The sequence below is a fragment of the Mus caroli genome, chromosome 16 (genome assembly GCF_900094665.2).
Source record: "Mus caroli chromosome 16, CAROLI_EIJ_v1.1, whole genome shotgun sequence".
Lineage (NCBI taxonomy): Eukaryota > Metazoa > Chordata > Mammalia > Rodentia > Muridae > Mus > Mus caroli.
The window spans coordinates 30,448,931-30,468,709 of record NC_034585.1 but is presented as its reverse complement, the minus strand read 5'-3'; the positions used below and the strand labels follow the sequence as shown (position 1 = coordinate 30,468,709).

Below are 19,779 nucleotides of genomic sequence, written 5' to 3'. Positions count from 1 at the left end.
TAATTCTATCGTGATGCTTTATAAATTTATGATCTAAAAATGTCACACAAAGCCACGGAGAAGCTTCAGCTGGTAAAAAGCCCCTGTCTGCACAGCTGACTCCTGAAATCTGGTCACTGGGACCTCCATGGTGCAAGGGAAAACTGATCCGTGCAGGTTGTCTTTCTGACCTTCACATGTAAGTTTTTAAAAGATGTTTAAAAGAATGTCACATAAATTCTGAAGTAAATCTTTCAGGAGTTAGATATTCCTAAAATCTTTTCTATATATCATTGTATGACAAGAACATGAACTTTTAGATAGCTCCCAGTTTATAAAATATTTTCATTCATGTTATACAGCCCAACAGTTTATCAGAAGACAAATGTATTATCATCAATTATAATCTACTCCAATTTGTAAATACAGACTGGGAGCCTTTCCTCTTAACATGCTTGTCATCAACTGGAAAAGAAAAGAGCATAGAAGTTTAAGAGTTCTCAAATCTTCTTTGATGAACTTTGTAAGAATGAGAAGATAGGTGATATCTTTTCTTTATTTTCTGAGATGTTGCAAAGCTGCCACAGCACTGTCTAGTGAGACAGGCTGTGATGAAACAGCCTGCATGGACACTGCCCAACATAGACACCATGTGACTGATAAGCATCTGCAGAAGCCCAGTGAGCTTAAAGGCCTCAAGTGTTAATTTAAATGTAATGGATTAGAGAACAAACATCCAATGAGTAAACCATACACCAAAAAGTTGACCTCTACTGACTTAAGAGTAGAAAATCAAAATAAATCCTGAGAGCTAAGTTGCCACAAATAACAACTTTTAATTGTTAACTTAATTTACTAAGAGTACAGAACCTAAAGTCATTAACATTTGTGAAAACTCAAGTGCTAATTCTCTACTAACAAGGGGTAATATGAAAAGGAGCTTTTTGTGATTTCCAAGTGAATGAACTAACAGAGGAAGAAAACCATCACCATGTTCAATATCATTTTAAAAATACTTACTAAAGAGAATGTTGAAAATGGGGCCTGTTACTCGTAAGTTTGTTCACATTGAGAAACAAAATTATACTGTTCTGGGTAAAATGCCCTTTTCAATGAAAACCAATACACGGCCCTTACCACCAACAGCAACATATGACTAAGAAGGGGAATAATTCCTCATATCTATTTATGTCTCATTATAAAACAATGTTACATAAATCCCAAATTCTGACCATCTGTTAACCGGCATGACCAATTTTTCAGATTCACTTATCTTTGAGGACGACAACTCAACTGAGCACTCATACAAATGGAGTGTCAAACTGACAGGTTAAAAGAATAAGGAGTCATAGCCAGGCGTGGTGGTGCACACCTTTAATCCCGGCACTTGGGAGGCAGAGGCAGGCGGATTTCTGAGTTCAAGGCCAGCCTGGTCTACAGTTTGAGTTCCAGGACAGCCAGGGCTATACAGAGAAACCCTGTCTCAAAAAACAACAACAACAAAAAAAAGAATAAGGAGTTGAGAAAAGTTCTACTGTGCTGATAAGAAAGGAACCCCTCACAATCCTGTAAGTGACATGCCAATGAAAAGCACATAAACAGATCATTTATGGCGATAGGCTATGAAAACGGAAGGACATGTTCTAGAGATCTCAGGCTCTGTAGAACCCATGAACTAATATATCCACAGCAGCTTTATCTGTACTAGCTAAAAGCTGGAAACAACCCCCAATGGCCTTTCAACAAGAGTATGCTCACCTGAGGCCTCACAAGAGAAATGGACTACAGATATGACAGCTCTGATTCATTTATGTCAATCTCAAAGTCACATACTGTTGATTTCATCAATAAAAACATCCTCAAAGTAACTCAATTACAGAGTAGGAACCGGATCTGGGGTAGACAGAGGGTTCAGAGGGCAGTGGGGATTGATTATAAAGGGTTAGCTCTTGTCTCTTCCCCTTTCTGCTCTTCCCTATCATGAGCCTTGCAGTCCTCAAGTTGTAAGCTGGGAATTACATGGGAAGCCCATCTAATACAAGATGCTAAAGCAGGGCTCAGGATCTGTAGATGCAGGGTAGTATTTAACTAGCTGGCTTAAGATCAGGCATACACTCGCTAGCTAGCAATCAAATAAACTTCTTTTTTTTTTTTTNTGGTTGTGAGCCACCATGTGGTTGCTGGGATTTGAACTCCAGACCTTTGGAAGAGCAGTCGGGTGCTCTTACCCATTGAGCCATCTCACCAGCCCCGCAAATAAACTTCTTAAAAGATGTCTTTCAAGATGTCATAGATGTCATATCCAGTCATGATAAGAGGACTCTTCACAAAAAAGGGAAACTCTGGCAAGTGCTGGTTGGCAAAAAAAGAATGTACAGTGTAACTCTGAAAACTGACAGGTGACAGCAACAGTGTCACAGAGTGCATAGGAAAAGCAACGGAAGCTTGTTATCCGAGTACTATTTGCTACAGCACTCAAACAAACGTTGTCTAATTAAACACTAAAAACGACAGAAAAGGCTGGGGTAAATTAAAGAAAACCTAAAAAACTAGAGGTATGCCATCTGATGAATTAAAACCACCATTGTTTAAATGTTGGTTGTAAGCAAATCATTACCTAGAATCTATGTGATCTTAAATAAAAGTCCAGCTGGCTCTAAACTAAGACTGACTCTACATGAAATACAAGGACATAAACTGTCCTAAGAGTCTTGCAAAGAACAAAACTGAGGTATTATTCTATCTGATCTCAAACTTAACTATGGAGGATAAAGTCAAAAAGTGTTTCTGACTGAGAGATAAACTAAATCAGTCAAACAGAAACACAACTCAAGAGAAGGCATATAAACATGCAGAAAGTACAGTTACTAATAGCCTTATTTCTAATAATACAAATAAGGAAGTGCACACAAGGAAAAAAGATAGTAAATGTTTAGATAGTAAAACAAAACAACACTAATCAATAAGGAAAAACAATGAAGTATTAATAAACAATCAACACAGATAAACTAATAATGTGCTTCACGAAAACACACAAACATGAGAACTACATTTAATTTCATGACATAAAATTTCTGAGACTACAACAAATTATAATGAAAAACAATCCTAATAATTATGAGACAAATGACTGGGAAGAATCACAAAGCAACTTTCTAGATACTGAAAATGTTCTATATCCTGAGGGGTTGTGTATTACTAAAATGTATGCAGCTGTCTGAACTGAACTGAAGATACAAGCTTTTCCACTTAACTCTCCAATTAAAAACAAAATGCGGGCTGGAGAGATAGCTCAGTGGGTAAGAGCACTGATTGCTCTTGGTCCTGAGTTCAAATTCCAGCAACCACGTGGTGGATCACAACCACCTGTAATGAGATCTGGCACCCTCTTCTGGCACATCTGAAGTCAGCTACAGTGTACTTATATTTAATAATAAATAAATCTTTTTAAAAAATGCATCTTTACTTACACATCTGGGTTGCCTCCTATAGCCCAAGTACTAAGATAAAATTTAAAGGCCAGACCTACAAAATAAACCTTAAAGGATAATAATACAGCTTTACAAGCAAAGAAATACAAAGTAAGTTGGCCATAATAAAAATCAACAAGGAAGTTTTCACAAGCTGAGATGTCAACAAGAATATTTCAGGCATAAACACACCATGTGCAAAAGAAACGAGAAAGTCACTGTGGATCTGGTGAACTAAGGTAGTCTGATATGCTTAAAATGAAGTATGAGAGACTTTAGTAACCAGCTATGAAAGAAGTTACCTCAGAGACCTGACACAATGGCTATCTCCATCCAAACTAGTAAGTACATTTTAGCTGTCTGACAATGAGGAATCAGTGAAGTCGTTTTATAAAAGGAGCAAGAAGTTACATCACATTTGAAAAGATCACTACAGAAACTAAAAAAACAAAAGGTTCAGGCTACAGCATGTCTAATAAAGTTACTGTGAAGTCTAGACTACTGGATAAAGCCAACAGTAGAATGTATATACTTCTCAAGTGTCTCACAATCTGGTCATAAAAGTCACCTTAGTGCAGTAATCAAATAGTATTTACTCGGACAATAGTTGAAACTAGAAATCAAGTAACAGCAAAAACAAGGTAGAAAATATTCTTCTATCAAATATTTGGAAATTAAACTATGCACTTCCAAATAATCCATAGTTCAAAGAAATCAAAGATATAAGGAAAGAGAATGTAATTAAACACTCAACTAGTAACACATCTGAAGCAGTGGCTTAGAGGAAACTCACAGTCCTGGTGCATGGCAGGAGAAAAGGCCTGAAATAACAGCCTAATGACACTCAAAGTCAACACAAGGAAGAGCAGTGCCAGTGAGCCGGCTCTGCTGCCTGCTTGCCATGTCAGGTGGATGACCTGAGTGTGGTGACCTGATCCCCAGGCCCACATCGGGAAAGGTCACATGAATTCCTGCAGGCTGCCCCTGACCTCCATTGGAGCACAAGTGATCCTCTTCAGCTAGAGTTCAAGGCCAGCTAGGGCTAGAAGATAGCATCTCTCTCTCTCTCTCTCTCTCTCTCTCTCTCTCTCTCTCTCTCTCTCTCTCNCACACACACACATACACACACACACACACACACACACACACACACACACACACACACTCCAAATCAATGAACTGGAAACAGTAAGTCATGGGCAGGAGAGATGGCTCAGTGGTTTAAGGCACTTACTCTTCTTCTAGAGGATCTGAGTTCAATTCCCAGTACCCTCATTAGGTGACTCACCATCACCTACTCTTTTAGCTCCAGCAGATCAGAGGCCCTCCTCTGGTCTCTGTACTGCTCCACGCTCACATGCACATACCTCCCGTGTGTGTGTGTGTGTGTGTGTGTGTGTGTGTGTGTGTGTGTGTTGTGTGTGCGCGCGCGCACGTGCGCAAATCAGCCAAGCACTGGTGGCGTAGGCCTTTAAGATCTTAGCACATAGGAGGCAGAGGAGATTTCTGAGTTGGAGGCCAACCTGGTCTACAGAGTGAGCTCCAGGATAGCCAGGGCTACACAGAGAAACCCTGTCTCAAAAAACCAAATTAAATAAACAAACAAACAGGAATCAATAGGAAAAAAAGTATTCTTAAGATATCAATAAAATCAGTCACTTCTGGAGAAGGAACAGAGCAAGCATTCAACACAAAGTGTCAGTTTTTTAGGTCAAGGAAGCTCTAGAGACCTGCTATACAACACTGCAGATACAACTTAACACTACTCAATTATAAACTTAAGAATGGTAAAGATGGGGGCTGGTGAGATGGTTCAGGGGTTAAGAGCACTGACTGCTCTTCTGAAGGTCCTGAGTTCAAATCTCGACAACCATCTGCAATGGGATCTGGTGCCCTCTTCTGCGGTGTCTGAAGACAGCTACAGTATACTCATATTAAATTAATTAATTAATTTTAAAAAAGAATGGTAAAGACAGTAACAAAACCATAAACACATACCTATAGCTAGGCAGAAACAAATAGACTATTAACATCAAACTCGAAAGCATTTAAAGGATAGAAAAAAAGGGGAGGAAGAGGAGAAAAAGAAAAAGAAAAAGGAAGGGAGGAAGAAAGAAAGGAAAGAAGGGAAAACTGGTAACAGATTTGTGTACAATAACTGAAAACTTTGACAGAATTGACCGTTCTTTTACAACAAAGAGCCTTGCTGAGTCATAGAAGAAATAGATGATCTGAATAGGCCCACATCTATAAGAAAATTGGCCCAAGATTTTCTAAGTCTTCCAAAATAGAGAGCACCAGGTTCCGGTGAATTCAAGCAAACATTTAAGAGGGAAATTTATCAATTCTCTCCTATCTTTTCCAGAAGACAAGAACAGGGATTAACTCAAGGCAAGAAATATGAAACACCAAAACTAAGCAACAACATTACAGGGAAAGAAAATTACATACCGGTCTCTCTCCTAAGTTGTAAAAAATAAAGTATAACACTAACAATGTATAACACTAACAAAGTATAACACTAACAATGTATAAAAACAATCATACTGGGATTTACTGAAGGCATGAAAAGCTGGTTCAACACTCAAACAGCAGTTCATGTAATCCATTATAAACAGGCTTCTGCAATGGGCTAGGTACAAATTGGTGCACATATGCACAACTGTAAATGGTTATCCATTAGTCACACTATGGTGGTATACAGCAGAACATAAACAACACTGCTGCCTTTTAGAACCCACAATCTATCAAGAGATATGGACACTAGGTAAGTCAGCACAAGTCTCTATCTTAGGGCTCAACTAGAGTCCCTGTGAGCGGTAGGACAGTGATGAAGTTGCACTACCTATGCAGAAAACAGCATTGAGTTATGGCTGAAGTACATATTTAGGCAGATACGTGATACTCCTCAAGCAAAGAAAAAGTGCTGCATTATAGATAAAGGGAGAAAAAAGCCTCTGGGTCTAGTACCAGTGGTGGAAGACCTAAGACTCAAAATATGGTTCTGGTTTTATTCATCAGAGTGAAAACAGACAATTGGGTGTGGTGCCAGCAAGCCTATAAACACCAGTACCAGGGGCAGTGGGAAACTGAAGCAAGAAGACTGCCAAGGAGTTTGAAGCTAGCCTGGGCTACATGGTAAGGACGCAGGGCAGCATGGGCTGTACAACAAGATTCTTTGTCAAGACAAGCAAAATAAATAAAGATGGAAGAAGAGAAGACATAAATGCCTAAAAAAGTTTCTTGGAGCTGAGTAATCCCAGCTGCGAAGAGGCAGGAGGATGCCAGCAATCACTAGGCAAGTAGGCGGGACTTCTGGGTTGGACTGAGGAAGAGAGTTAGGTCTTTTTGGACAGGGATAGTGTGAGGACATGATGAGGACAAGAGTGTCTCCCAGGTTCAATGGCGGATCCGTCAGGATTCGCCACCAGAGGATTTAGATTTAATAAGGCTTGCAAGTTAGGATTTTAGTTGCCGCGCCCAGCATCTGAGTTATCCTCATTTCTGAGCTAAATTTGTGTTGCATTTTCCTTCACAGGGCGCTCATCTGGGTTCAAGAGAGAAAGGTATGGTGGCAAGGTGTGTGTTTTGCCTGAGGTGCACCACAAAGGCCGTGGGGGATCTGAAGCACGGGGTTTGCTTGGTAGCGACTCGCCAGTGGGAACTTAGTGAGCTGGGTGGGGTAGTTTCGGGAGCTCCAGGCCAGAGTCTCCACACGATAAGAACAGGCCGGCCAGACCCCCAGAGCTGAGAGAGGAGCAGGCATAAGCACAGCAACGTGCTGGTTTGATTTTAATATTTCCCGCAACAAAGGATGACCTGGCGCACGTAGCAAATTCTAGGCCAACTTGGGCTATATACTGACAGCCTGCCACAAATAGATCAAGTTCCAAGACAGCAAGAACTACACAGAGAAACCACCTCCAAAAATCAAAAAGAAATGCTAAACATGGTGTCTTTCCAAAGCAAGCGCTTAACATCCAGTACACACATAACCATGACCAAATAAATGTTCGAAAATAGAGTTCAAAAACAATAACATGTAAAAACTTAATTCTGCCTTTCGAATATGATAGCTGTCCACAGCTTGGTCACTCAATTAAAACATAAACAATCAAAACAATAACAACAACAAAAACTGATTAGCCTTTGACTATTGTAATTTTTTGGTGACTCCCGGGACTGTGGACCATTTCTAGTTTAGTACTTACAGGGACATTAAGTGCATACTGCAGTCCTTGGGGAAGCCGCTCGTGGGTGTCCATCTGCTCTTCGTCATTTTTCACTGTCTCTTCGTGGACCATGAGTTCATCATGGGATATCATATCCTGTTGTCTCATTTCACTCTCTTGTAACACTTCGTCTGCAGCAAGGATCTCCTGGTGAGGCAAACTTCGATCTTGAAGTACTGACTCCTGCAGTTCTCCAGACACGGCAGACTGGCCAGACACTCCACCCATTACAACCATTGCCCTGGAAGACTGCATTTCGTCTATGCCGCCACATTTAAGAAACAATCCTTCCAGTTTGTCGTCAATGTTCATGCTTAAGTATAACTGCCTAGAAAGACCAAGTTTGGCAACAAAGCATAAAAAAATTAGTTTATATGTCCTGTTTGGTAGATTTTTATTTCAAATTATAAAATTTATACATTCAAATAGAAAATCTTTACTCATCTAATCCATATAATTACCAAGATTGACTTCCAGAGGCTAGAAAAGCAAAACAAGTTTTCATTTTGAAATTAAGGCATAATCCCAATATTTTTCATTACTGAAAGTGAACTTTACACAAAACAGATTAAAGGACGTATTTATAACTTTAGTTCAAGAACTTTCAAATCTGAACATATTACAGTGTCATAAAATGTAAAAGGATGAACCAGTAAAACATAACGGACAGAGAATACTCCCAGGCAAACCCCCGATGCAAACAAAGACCCTCATAAACCCTAAGAAAGGCTGTGATACAGCTGCTCGGTTACAACAGCGCTTGGCTACCATACACAAGAAGCCCTCGGTTCAGCAAACCACAGCAGCACTCAAACAGGCAGAGTGTGCTCAAAGAACTTAAAAATCACGCAGAACAACTATAACCCTCAGTCCCCAAGTGGAAGCTCACAAGTAAGAGAGCACTGTGCTTTGGTGTCTTAGGCAGTGTTGAATATCACCTTCGGCTTCATAATGTAAGACCAAAATGTACATTAGATTCCAATCCCTACTAAAATCAAAATATCCTTGAATTTATGAAGGCTATCATCAAGGGAATGATCTTTTCTTAAATGAACACTTCACAGACCTTTATGAATAGCAGAGTAAACAAAGACTAATTCAGACTTGCTTTTCTTGCCTTCCTGGTACCTACCAGATGTTATCAGTCTGGAAAACATATGACCAATGAGCAGCATTTGATTTTTACTTTTCAAAATCTTCACAGAGCAAACAAACTCTTAAAGGTCAATCGTTTTGAACATCTTACCAAGTAGCTGCTATCTTCACATTCTGCTTTACACATTTCTTATAAAACAAGTTTTCTATAACTAAGTAAATGTTGTTTAAAGGACTGTAAGTTGATTATTCTGGCCAATTCTTTAGAAATTCTGGCAAACTATGCTGTTTCTAGACGACCTACTGTTTTCTCAAAAGATGTGAAAAACTCCCAACTTACATATACTGCATCAACTGCTGTCACATATACCATTACTTTAAAAAAAAAAAAATCTGGGTGGTGGTACACACTTTTAATCCTAGCACTCCAGAGGCAGATCTCTGAGTTCAAGGCCTGCCTAGTCTACAGATTGAGTTCCAGGACAGCCAGGGCTACAAAGTGAAACTGTGTTTGGGAAAAACAAAAACCTGTCTGTTTTAGAGAGTATGAAAGATGTGAAAAAAAATTTAAAATAAAAGACCAGCCTAAGTAAGTGGCTTAGGGAAAACTCAGTTTTTAGTATTGCGCTTTATCAACAGCACAGCATCCAGCTGAAACCCGCTATTCCAGAGAAGACTAAGTCCCCTACTATAGAGGATCTGAACGGCCACAATTCTGATCAACAACTGAAAGATCACATTCTTGCACTTCTATCAACTGGGGGTAGGGAGGGGGGAATAACAGTTTAGCATCAAGTTAAACAGTAAGAATCAAAAGTGCACTTTCAACAAGACTGTTTGGGGTAGGGGGAGCACCAAGGACTTCAGTCGGGGTCTTAGAACAGGAAATAACGTGTTTCAAACAGAGAAGGTATTAAAAATACGGAGAAACAGTCCAAGCAGAACACAGGCAAGCCTGGCTCTCCAAACCCTTGCTGAGATGAAGTCCCCTTCCTCACCCATGCTTTCTTTCTCCTACACTTCTGAACTGAGCCAGAAACTCAAGACTCCAATTGAATAACTACAAACTGTGAACACAGCTTTCCTGCAATATCAGAAAATACTTTTCTATCAATGATCACTGCTTAGACTTTCTTTTTTTTTTTTTAAAGATGTATTTATTTATTATATGCAAGTACACTGTAGCTGTCTTCAGACACTCCAGAAGAGGGCGCCAGATCTCGTTGCGGATGGTTGTGAGCCACCATGTGGTTGCTGGGATTTGAACTCTGGACCTTTGGAAGAATAGTCGGGTGCTCTTACCCACTGAGCCATCTCACCAGCCCGTGCTTAGACTTTCAAATAAACCTTGAAAATATCTATCAAAAGAAAAATGTTGTGCTCTTGACCTAGATTTGGTTTGACTATGAATTGCTTCCCCAACCCCAAGAGGATCATTTATTAAAAGTTGGCACTTCAGTGGGGGTAGTATTCAGGGAGGTTCTAGAACTTCACGGCAGTGGGAAGTTAGACGGAGCTGAAGGAAACAGGCCCGTGGGGCTGGGGCTGTGGAGCATACCCTGTCCTTCTCTACTCACGCTCTTCCACTCACCCACTCCTGGCTCCTTCTGCCCAAGACCATGTTTTTTTTCTACCTTTTAAGTCCTTTTGTCGGGTATCTGATTTAAGTGGCCAGCTGACTGCTAGGGAGAAGGGAGATATGCAAGCCTGTGTTTCTATTCACAGAAACCTATCTAACATCTACACTGGGCGATGCTTGCTGCAGCCTTTTAATGGGAAAAGGAGAGACTTACTTGAACATACCCATCACGCAACAGAATGTCTATACCATTAAAGGGAATGAAATGAGCTGTCTATAGTGGTTCTATAGGGGAAAACAATGAAAGTTAAGAACTTCACAGATAGTAAGAGTCTTCCCATGCACTTTTAAACTGTTACCATGGAAATTTGTTTTAGAAAACAGACTAACAAAGATTCCATAGGAAAAAGGCGAGTCATGAACCTTCTCTCTCAGAGCATGCACCAGTTTTGTCTGGAGTTCTGCGTCAGTGCTGGGGAGTACAGCAGAGCCCTGCTGCAGTTAGGTTTTGGAACTGAGTGGCAGGTGAGAGTCTGTCTGAGACCCTGTTTCCTCAGCCTGTCCTGTTCTCTCCCCCACAGACTTGCACAGCTAGACCACTTGCTCTCTGTCTCCAACTGTGTGGTGTGTGCTCCTCTCTGTCATAGCCACCACCATTCTCAGTGACAACTGTTCAGCTCATCTGTGTAGAACTCATCTCCACTGTAACAGTCTGGGGAATTTCATAATCATTCAAGGCTAGAGGGAAGAGCATGTCAACTAGCAGCCACCTCTTCCTGTTGCTTTCAGGAAGAGATAAGCTTACTGTTGTCTTCTAACTTAATGTCTGAAGGACTCTGAACAAGTGCTTAGAAATTCTACAGATTTACAAGTAAACATACAGTAAAAAAAGCTTTGAGTTGGAGCTTTTATAAAGAATTAAAATGTAAGGATTTTTTGTTTGGTTTGATTTGGTTTTTCTGTGTAGCCCTGGCTGTCCTGGAACTCACACTGTAGACCGGGCTGTCCTGGAACTCAAGAGACCTGCCTGCCTCTGCCCTCTGCCTCCTGTGCTGGGGCTGGGACATGCGCCTGTCTAAGATTTAAGTTTTTATAAAAATTTTTTTTGTTAAAGATGTATTTATTGAGCTGGAGAGATGGCTCAGTGGTTAAGAGCACTGACTGCTCTTCCAAAGGTCCTGAATTCAAATCCCAGCAACCACATGGTGGCTCACAACCATCTGTAATGAGATCTGAAGCTCAATTCTAGGGTGTCTGAAGACAGCTACATTGTACTTATATATAATAAATAAATACATCCTTCTAAAAGATGTATTTATTTTATATATGTGAGTACACTTGCTTTTATTTATCATGAAAAAATATTCATTTTTTCCATATTTATCCTCTTAAACTACCTTATTTCCTCCTTTCTCGTCAATCCATAATGAAGACAATCTCTCCTGAATTTTTCTACATCCAATTGGAACTTTTAAAATACAATACATTGCTGATAAAGAGCAATATTAAAAGTATACCTATGTCAAAGAAAAGATGGCTGTGAGTTTTAACACGAAAACAGATTTGAAAGCATTTGCTAAATCCTCTAAACTTCTTGAAAGAAGTTTTAAGCTCCCTTTCAAAATATAAATAGAATGTCTCCACCAGCCACAAACTACCTTTAATTAACCTGCACTCAAGCATTTAACAAAGAGAAAGAAGAGGGGAGGGGAGGGGAGGGGAGGGAACTTCTCATTTCAAGAGTCTGCTTCCCTGTCTCGTTGTTGAGACTGATGGTAGCACTTCTTCCTGTCCTCTATCACTGAATATTATGGAACTTCAAATGTACACTATGAGTCAAAATAAAATATGATGGGCAAGCTTATAAATCTGAGTATCATTTTATTTTCTCTGAAAAGAATAATTCCCAACTTAGATTATTAATTACTGTCCAAGGGTCAACAATACGCCAGAACCCATTCAAACTAAAAAGAAACTTCTCTTTAGACAGACACTCAAAGGTACTTATTCTGAAAATCAATTCTTTCTCTAGCCCATCACCAAGACACTAAGTACGGACAGAACCCAGAGGCATAGAATGTGAGGTATGCATTCACCACTGAGCTACATCCCTAGAACTCACAAATTACTTCTGAACTAAAACATTTTCACCAAATCCCTGTTTATTTTGAGGATTTCAGTTACATTAATCTAGATAATCATAGTTCTACTCTATATGCAAATCAGAGAGAAATCCCATCATAAAAATATTAGCTTGAAAAATCCAAATGTCACCCAGCCAGCTGGTTGTAGTGCTGCATGACTCTAATTGGAGCACATGGGATCAAGGCAAGAGGACCACTGCAAGCTTAGTGCTAGCCAGGTCAATACAACAAGATGCTACCTCTGCAAACAAACAAACAAACAAAATATGTACGTGCCGATATCCTTGGGGTGAGTGTGTGATGGGCACACATACATATAAGCCTCACAATACCACAGTGGATAAAAAAATGAAGAAACCCTATCAATATTAGAATGGCCCTTTACCCAGTTTCTACTTCATTCCTAAGAAGTTTGCTATACTCTTACACTCTTCAAAACAGACCTTTGATTTACTCAAAATTGTTTACCACATTGAAAAACAAAGTATTTCTTCTCTAGGAATAGTCTGTATTTGGACACATCTCAAATACGTCTTTGTTTTTTGTTTTTTAATATTGTTTTTTTTTTTTTAATTGGAGACAAGGAACCAGTTTGGCCCTGAACTCACAGCAATCCTCCTGCCTCATCCTTCTAAGCATTGGAATTATAGGCATGATACCATGCCCAGCTCTCAGATACATCTTTGTATAGACATCGTTTAGCATATTAGAAAGTCTTTCTTGAAAACTATTTTTAAGTGTTAGTATTTCAAAACAGCCTAGTGAGAGCCGTGTTCAGTGCCAGCAGCAACAGAAGACACTGAAGTGATAAACATCATTTAACAGATAGTAATAAAATTATTAATTATGATAAAGTTCTCCATTTTGTAAATATGACAACTTAGATAAAAGTGACCTTTTTTTTTTTTTCCAGTTTTTTGAGACAAGGTTTCTCTGTGTAGCCCTGGCTGACCTGGAACTCACTCTGTAGACCAGGCTGGCCTCGAACTCAGAAATCCACCTGCATCTGCCTCCCGAGTGCTGGGATTAAAGGCGTGCACCACACCATGCCCGGCAAAAGTGACCATTTTTAACCATAGAAAAATAATCTATAAATATTTAAGAAAAGTTAACAGACATTCTGACTTAACAGGAAAACCATTCAAAAACCTAGTATCTAAGCACATAAATATATTCCAACTATTTATCAAAATGTCTTCTAAAATGACAACCAGAAAATAGTGGCACTGAGAATCTAAAACATTGCATTTTTGCGAACTCAAACTATTTACGAAACAGGTATAATTTACCTTTATCAGATGAGAAGGATGGAGTTGGGGCTGTACACAGTGGTCCCAGTTATACTGTAGCTTACATTTGGTACTAGCACAAATTCAAACTATTCATTCCATTAGAAAACTGAATTCCATCATTTTATGTAGCACAGATATAAGAAACACTTCTTAAACTTCCCTAGCTACAATGAACAAATGTTTAGTGCCTGATACTGTTTAATGTGCAGATCACTGGCCAAGATTTGTCTTAAGAACAGAAAAGATTTGTTAACTGTTTAAATCATTATAATTGTGTAACTGTTTATAAGATTAAATCTAACACAAACTCTAGTGTGAGAGACAGCTGGTTACCCAATACCCACACCCAAAATCTACTGTCTTCTATCTAATAAGTAATGTGTTGGGATTGGAGAGAGGCAAGGCAGCTCAGTGGTTAAAAACACTTGCTGCTCTTGCAGACGACCTGGACAGATATACATGCAGGCAAAACATCCATATACGTAAAATAAAATAATAAATTGCCCACAAAAATGCAAAGTATTCTTTTGTTTTCTTCTCTCCACTGACAGGCTCAGAGTACAAGTCAGTGACAGAGTATAATACACTTAGAATGAGCACTGCTCTAAGCTCAATCGTCCTCAACAACCTGAACCTACCCCACTCCCCAGAGCATCACAATTACGGAAGTTCCATGCACCATGAGATAGCTTACAATAAGCTTTCTGGTAGATAAAAACATATTTCTATGATTATCACAGTGCCCAATTCTACATGGTAATACACCAGACTGCTTGCTCACGTTACTAAAGGCAAGCATACAACACGTTCACATTTAGAGCAGTGTTATCTTAGATTCTTTTCCTTTTGTTGTGATAAAATACTCAGACAAAAGCAACTCTCAAGACAAACTGGGGCTTATTCTGGCTCACAGTTCAAAGTAGGGAAGTAGAGGCGGCAGGCACTTGGATACAGGAGGCTCGCTGCATCAGCAGTCAGACAGTGAACAATGAAGGAAGCACACTAGCGCTCAGTCTCACTGCTACATTTTATACAGTCCCGGATTCCCTGTTCATGGTATGATCTCATCTACAATCGTGATGAGTCTCCCCACATCAATTAATCCCTCACAGAGAGTCTCAGAGACTAACCTTAACCTTAACCTAGATAATCCATTACTGGTAAACCTGTAAGCTTAGCTTCGAGACAATTTTAGATCCTAACTAGCTTGCAACATTAACCATCACTTACATTTCTAACCAATATTTTTAGAATATTTTAAAATATATGGAAGATACAATTATATTAATAGTCTAGCTCTTGGTCTCTTGCTCTTTCTCTGCCTCCCCTGCAACCCCCCCCCCACTCCCCGCCCTCCACGGGCTCATGGCCAGCCTCTTTACTTCTCTACTCTCTCTCTCTACCTTTCTCTGTCTCTACTACCCTCTTAGCTCCCTTCCCCATGCCCTGAATAAACTCTATTCTATACTTAAAAAAAAAAAGTCTCACATTTTTCCTTGGAATAAAAAATGTCTCCAGACATCCTGGGAAATATAATGTTGGGGTGGTGTTGGGGGGGGGGGTGTAAAAGTAAGTCATGGTTAAGGAAATTAATGAAGAGAAAACCTACTACTTATTATTACACAATATATTAACCATTCATCTCAAAAACCTCTTAAGAAGCTAAGCATAGTAACATAAAACTTTAATCCCAGCATTCAGGAAGGAGGCAGGGGCATGCAGATTTCTAAGTTCGAGGCCAGCATGGTCTTCAGGGTAAGTTCCAGGACAGCCAAGACTACACGGAAAAAAAACTAAACAAGCAAACAAACAAACAATTAAATAAATAAATACATATTTCCTCCACATATAAAAATCCAAACTGAAACTATGATATAAACCCAATAATGAAACCTTTCATCCAACAAAAAAAAAGTTTAATATAGGAAAAAATTAACTTCAGCATAGTTGAAGCCACTGAAATCACTTTCCTAATTCAACACTATACAGTCATCAGTGACCTTCACAGCTAAATGGCTACCTCAAATGTGTGCTGTTTTTATTCATGACTCAATTAAAATACGGCCTAAAATTAAATAAGTAAAATGTACTATTTCAACATTATGAGACATAAAGTTACCTGAGGCTGAAGTAAAAACGAAGACTTCAAGGAAGGGAATGCTGTTGAGTTGAGAAAGAAATCATGGTTGAGTTTCTACCTTTCACAGGCCCCAGAAACTCTTGGGATCCTCTCAGTCACTTGTGCCATCCAATGCCTACAAGAGAACACAGAGAGGATAAGTGAGACCTGTCCCACTCCCTGAGGGAGAACATGCAGGGACACTGTGTTGCGTGCAAACTAGGGGGTGTGCCTTCGGGAGAGAGAGGGCACTGACTGAGAAAACCCAACAGTTCCAGGTAAGACACGAGGCTCAACAGACATGCTGCTAAACCTGATGACTTGAGTTTGATTCCTGGGAACCACATGGAGGCAGTGGGGAACTGCAAGTTGAGCTCTCCCTCCTGAAGAGCACAGGCTATACACAAGAAAATGTTCTGACAGCAAGTTCTTATTAGCAAAGTTATCAAACAAATGAATGATGTTATAAAACTTTCTACCCTATGAGGTCCACGCACAGTTTGCATTGGATTTACGAACAGATCTGACATGTTTACAATGGCACAAAACAACAAGGATAATAGTGCCCACTTAAAGCACAAACAGTACTAATCCCCCAGCACTAGGGGCGCAGAGGCAGTGATCTCTGTGAGTCTGAGGACAGCCTAGTCTAGCCCAGCCCAGCCAGGGCTACGGTGAGGCCCTGTTACAACGAGGGATAAACTGCTAAAGCTTCTGCAGGCATCTGAAAGTTCAAAGTCAAACCTATCCATGCTCAGCATTCTACTCCTAAAGCTTCCTCAATCTTTATGGGTTTTTTTGGTTTTTTTTGTTTTTGGTTTTTCGAGACAGGGTTTCTCTGTGTAGCCCTGGCTGTCCTGGAACTCACTTTGTAGACCAGGCTGGCCTTGAACTCAGAAATCCACCTGCCTCTGCCTCCCAAGTGCTGGGATTAAAGGCGCGCGCCACCACGCCCGGCTCTATGTTTTTGTTAGCAAAAACATGTATAAAATAAAATGTGCTCTCTTTTTCAACAAGACTGTTATCACACATAAACAATATGAAAAATAAAACCAGCACAGGAGAAATGGGAAAGAATGATGATCTGGACTTGCAATATTGTATGTGTGCAGCATTATATGCAAAATAGCCATTTCAACAATCACAAGATATTTAAATATACCAGAAAATGTACCTCACGCTACTGGGTTGGGAGTAGAGAGCTTGCATAATTTGCATGAGGCCTAGGTTCAGTCCTCAGTATGGCCCTCAAAATGATAACGCAAGCTACTATGGGGGCTGACACCTTTAACCCTGGCATTTAGAAGGCAGAACCAGGTAGATCTCTGCGAGTTCAAAGCCAGCCTGGTGTGCACATCCAGTACCAGACAACATGGGCTACATAAACAGACTCAAATAAGCAATATAGAAAGAGGGGTGGAGGTGGAGACAGGCATATATATTCATCAAAATTAGGCAATATAAGATGATTCTAAGTGTTTTCATGGGTTCATTTAAACAAAGATTTCAAACATTTATTATGTTATGAACTCAACTTATGTTCACCCCTAACTGTGAAAACAATCATCTACCAAGTAAAATTCTCAAGAAAGCAAAGAAATTATTTCAAAAAACCAACAGGAATTTGGAAACAGAATGTGATTATTCAAATACAAAAACGTATGCCAAGTATTCAAAACCAAATTTACAACTGCAAAACACAATCAGTAGCCTTAATGGTTAATCAATAGAAATTACCCAATTAGGGTTGACCAAACTGCTCAGTGGGTAGGAGTTCTTGCTACCAAACCTGGTGACCTGAGTGTATGGGAAAGAAAGCTAACTTCTGCAGACTGTCATCTGCCTTCCATATATGCACATGCAAGAATAATATAATAAGTTAATCTTTATTAAAAATATAAAGAAACAAGAAAATTACCCAATTAAATACAGAAAGAAAAAAACAGAGCTCCAGAGATATGTGAACCAACATCCTGCTCACCAATATTTCTTAATAAGAAAGAGAAAAAAGTAAAATTTAATAAAACAGAAGCCAAATATTCCTCATATTTGACTATTTTTTAAAAATAAGCTTACAAATCCAGGAAACTCAATCAACTTCCATTTCAATCGATATGAAAAGTGCTACTCCTGAGTCCAAATAAAACTGCTGAGAACAAGCATGGAGAGAAGACCATCTGGGCAGCAGGAAGGGAAAGGGCACTATGCACAGGACACCAGTGTGCTCAGGACACCAGTGTGCGCAGGACACCACTGTGCTAGTCTGAAGGAGACGGCTCACAGGCTCAGGGGTGAAGCCTTGGTTGCCAGCTGGTGGAACTTTTGTGAAGGATTAGGAGGTTTGTGGCCTTGATGGACATGTGACACTCAAGGCAGGCTTTGAGGTTTCAAGACTCTCAAGATGATTTCTCCTGCTTCCTGTTGGAGATGTGAGCTGTCAGCTATTCCTGCCTCCATCATGGATTCTCACCCTCTAAAACCATAAGTCCAATTAAATGCTTTCTTCTACAAGTTGCTGTGGTCATGGTGTTTTATCACAGTAACTGAACAGTAACTAATGCAAATGTCGAAATAATGGCCAATTTCTAACCAGTGACAACAGATGTTACAAGATAACAAGATGGATAGGCTCACAGAAAGGAGGGAGAAGAAAGAAAGGACAATAAAAAGAAGATACTGCTTCTAAATGTACATTCTCTGGCAGAGACCAAACTAAGTTTTAACAATAGCCAGCAGACTAGCAAACTAAGGCATAAAACACTAAACTAAGCAGTATGACAGTAAAATTAAAAGGATTCAACTCCTACAAAATATGTTCTCCAACCATAATAAATTCAAGTTAGATAAATGTTCTATTACTTTTTATAACCTGAATTGCTTAAAACTCTGCATTTATGAGCTGGGCATGGCAGCACTCGCCTTTAATCCCAGCTCTTGGGAGGCAGAGTCAAGCAGAGCTCTATTACGTTCAAGGCCAGCCTAGTCTACAGAGTGAGTTCCAGGCCAGCCAGGGCTTTACAGTAAGATCTCGTCTAAAAAACAAACAAAACTAAAACCCAGAATTTTTATATAATCAACAAATGCAGAGCTCTAGCACTACATTTTCCAGATGATAGGCCAACTATCCTAACTTGTTTACCAGGTTGCTTGTTTCCTTTGTTGGTTTTTAAGAAATGAGCCTTATTCCCCATGTCTCTCAATTAAAGCTGGCTGAGTTGGGTGCTTTGGAGAGATCAAAGAGACAAAATCCCTTTCCTGTCCTTACTCCTTTAGCTTCGGCCACAGCAGTAGTTGTAGCAACAGCCACAAATGCAAATGGATCGGCCAATGAGGTCTTGCGGGTTATTATTTTCTTTTCTACATTTTTTTAAAACAAAACTTATCATTTACTAAATTTTCTCCCTTTTTTGAAACATGGTCTCAAGTAGCCCAGCCTGACTCAAATTTGTGATGTGTCCAAGACAAGCCTTGAACGCCTGTTCCTGCCTCCTCCTCGCACATGCTGAAAGTACAAGTGCACACCACGGATGGAGTGGAGCCCATCTGCTACATTTCCATGCTACTATTTCCTAGCTACTATCATTGACTTGTTCATACCACAGTTTACTACATCTACAACTACTAGTACAATACTCACTATTTTATATCACCAAGAGAGAAAAAGAATGTCAAATTGGGACAAGTTAGGAACATGGTCATTCACAGAAATGACCATGCAAAGGGTAAAGTATAGTTACACGCTCAAGGGTGATAGTCTTCAAGAGCATGCAGAAATCTCCACTCTACATTTACTACAGCCAAGAAGGATAAGAAGTGCAGGGTGTGGTGGCGCACGCCTTTAATCCCAGCACTTGGGAGGCAGAGGCAGG

General features: G+C 39.8%; 1 protein-coding gene across 6 annotated transcripts in view; it reads right to left on the bottom strand.

The window, feature by feature from the left end:
* The window catches only part of Znf148 (zinc finger protein 148), a 122,983-nt gene that overhangs the window by 59,077 nt on the left and 44,127 nt on the right, over positions 1-19,779 (bottom strand). For all 6 annotated transcript variants that reach the window (XM_021184867.2, XM_029470709.1, XM_021184869.2 and 3 more), the window contains exons 3-4: positions 15,911-16,046; positions 7,661-8,009 (exon numbers count right to left, since the gene is read on the bottom strand). In XM_021184867.2, the coding sequence (XP_021040526.1) occupies positions 7,661-7,993 (333 nt within the window). In that variant the 5' untranslated portion in view covers positions 7,994-8,009; positions 15,911-16,046. The remainder of the gene's footprint in view (positions 1-7,660; positions 8,010-15,910; positions 16,047-19,779) is intronic.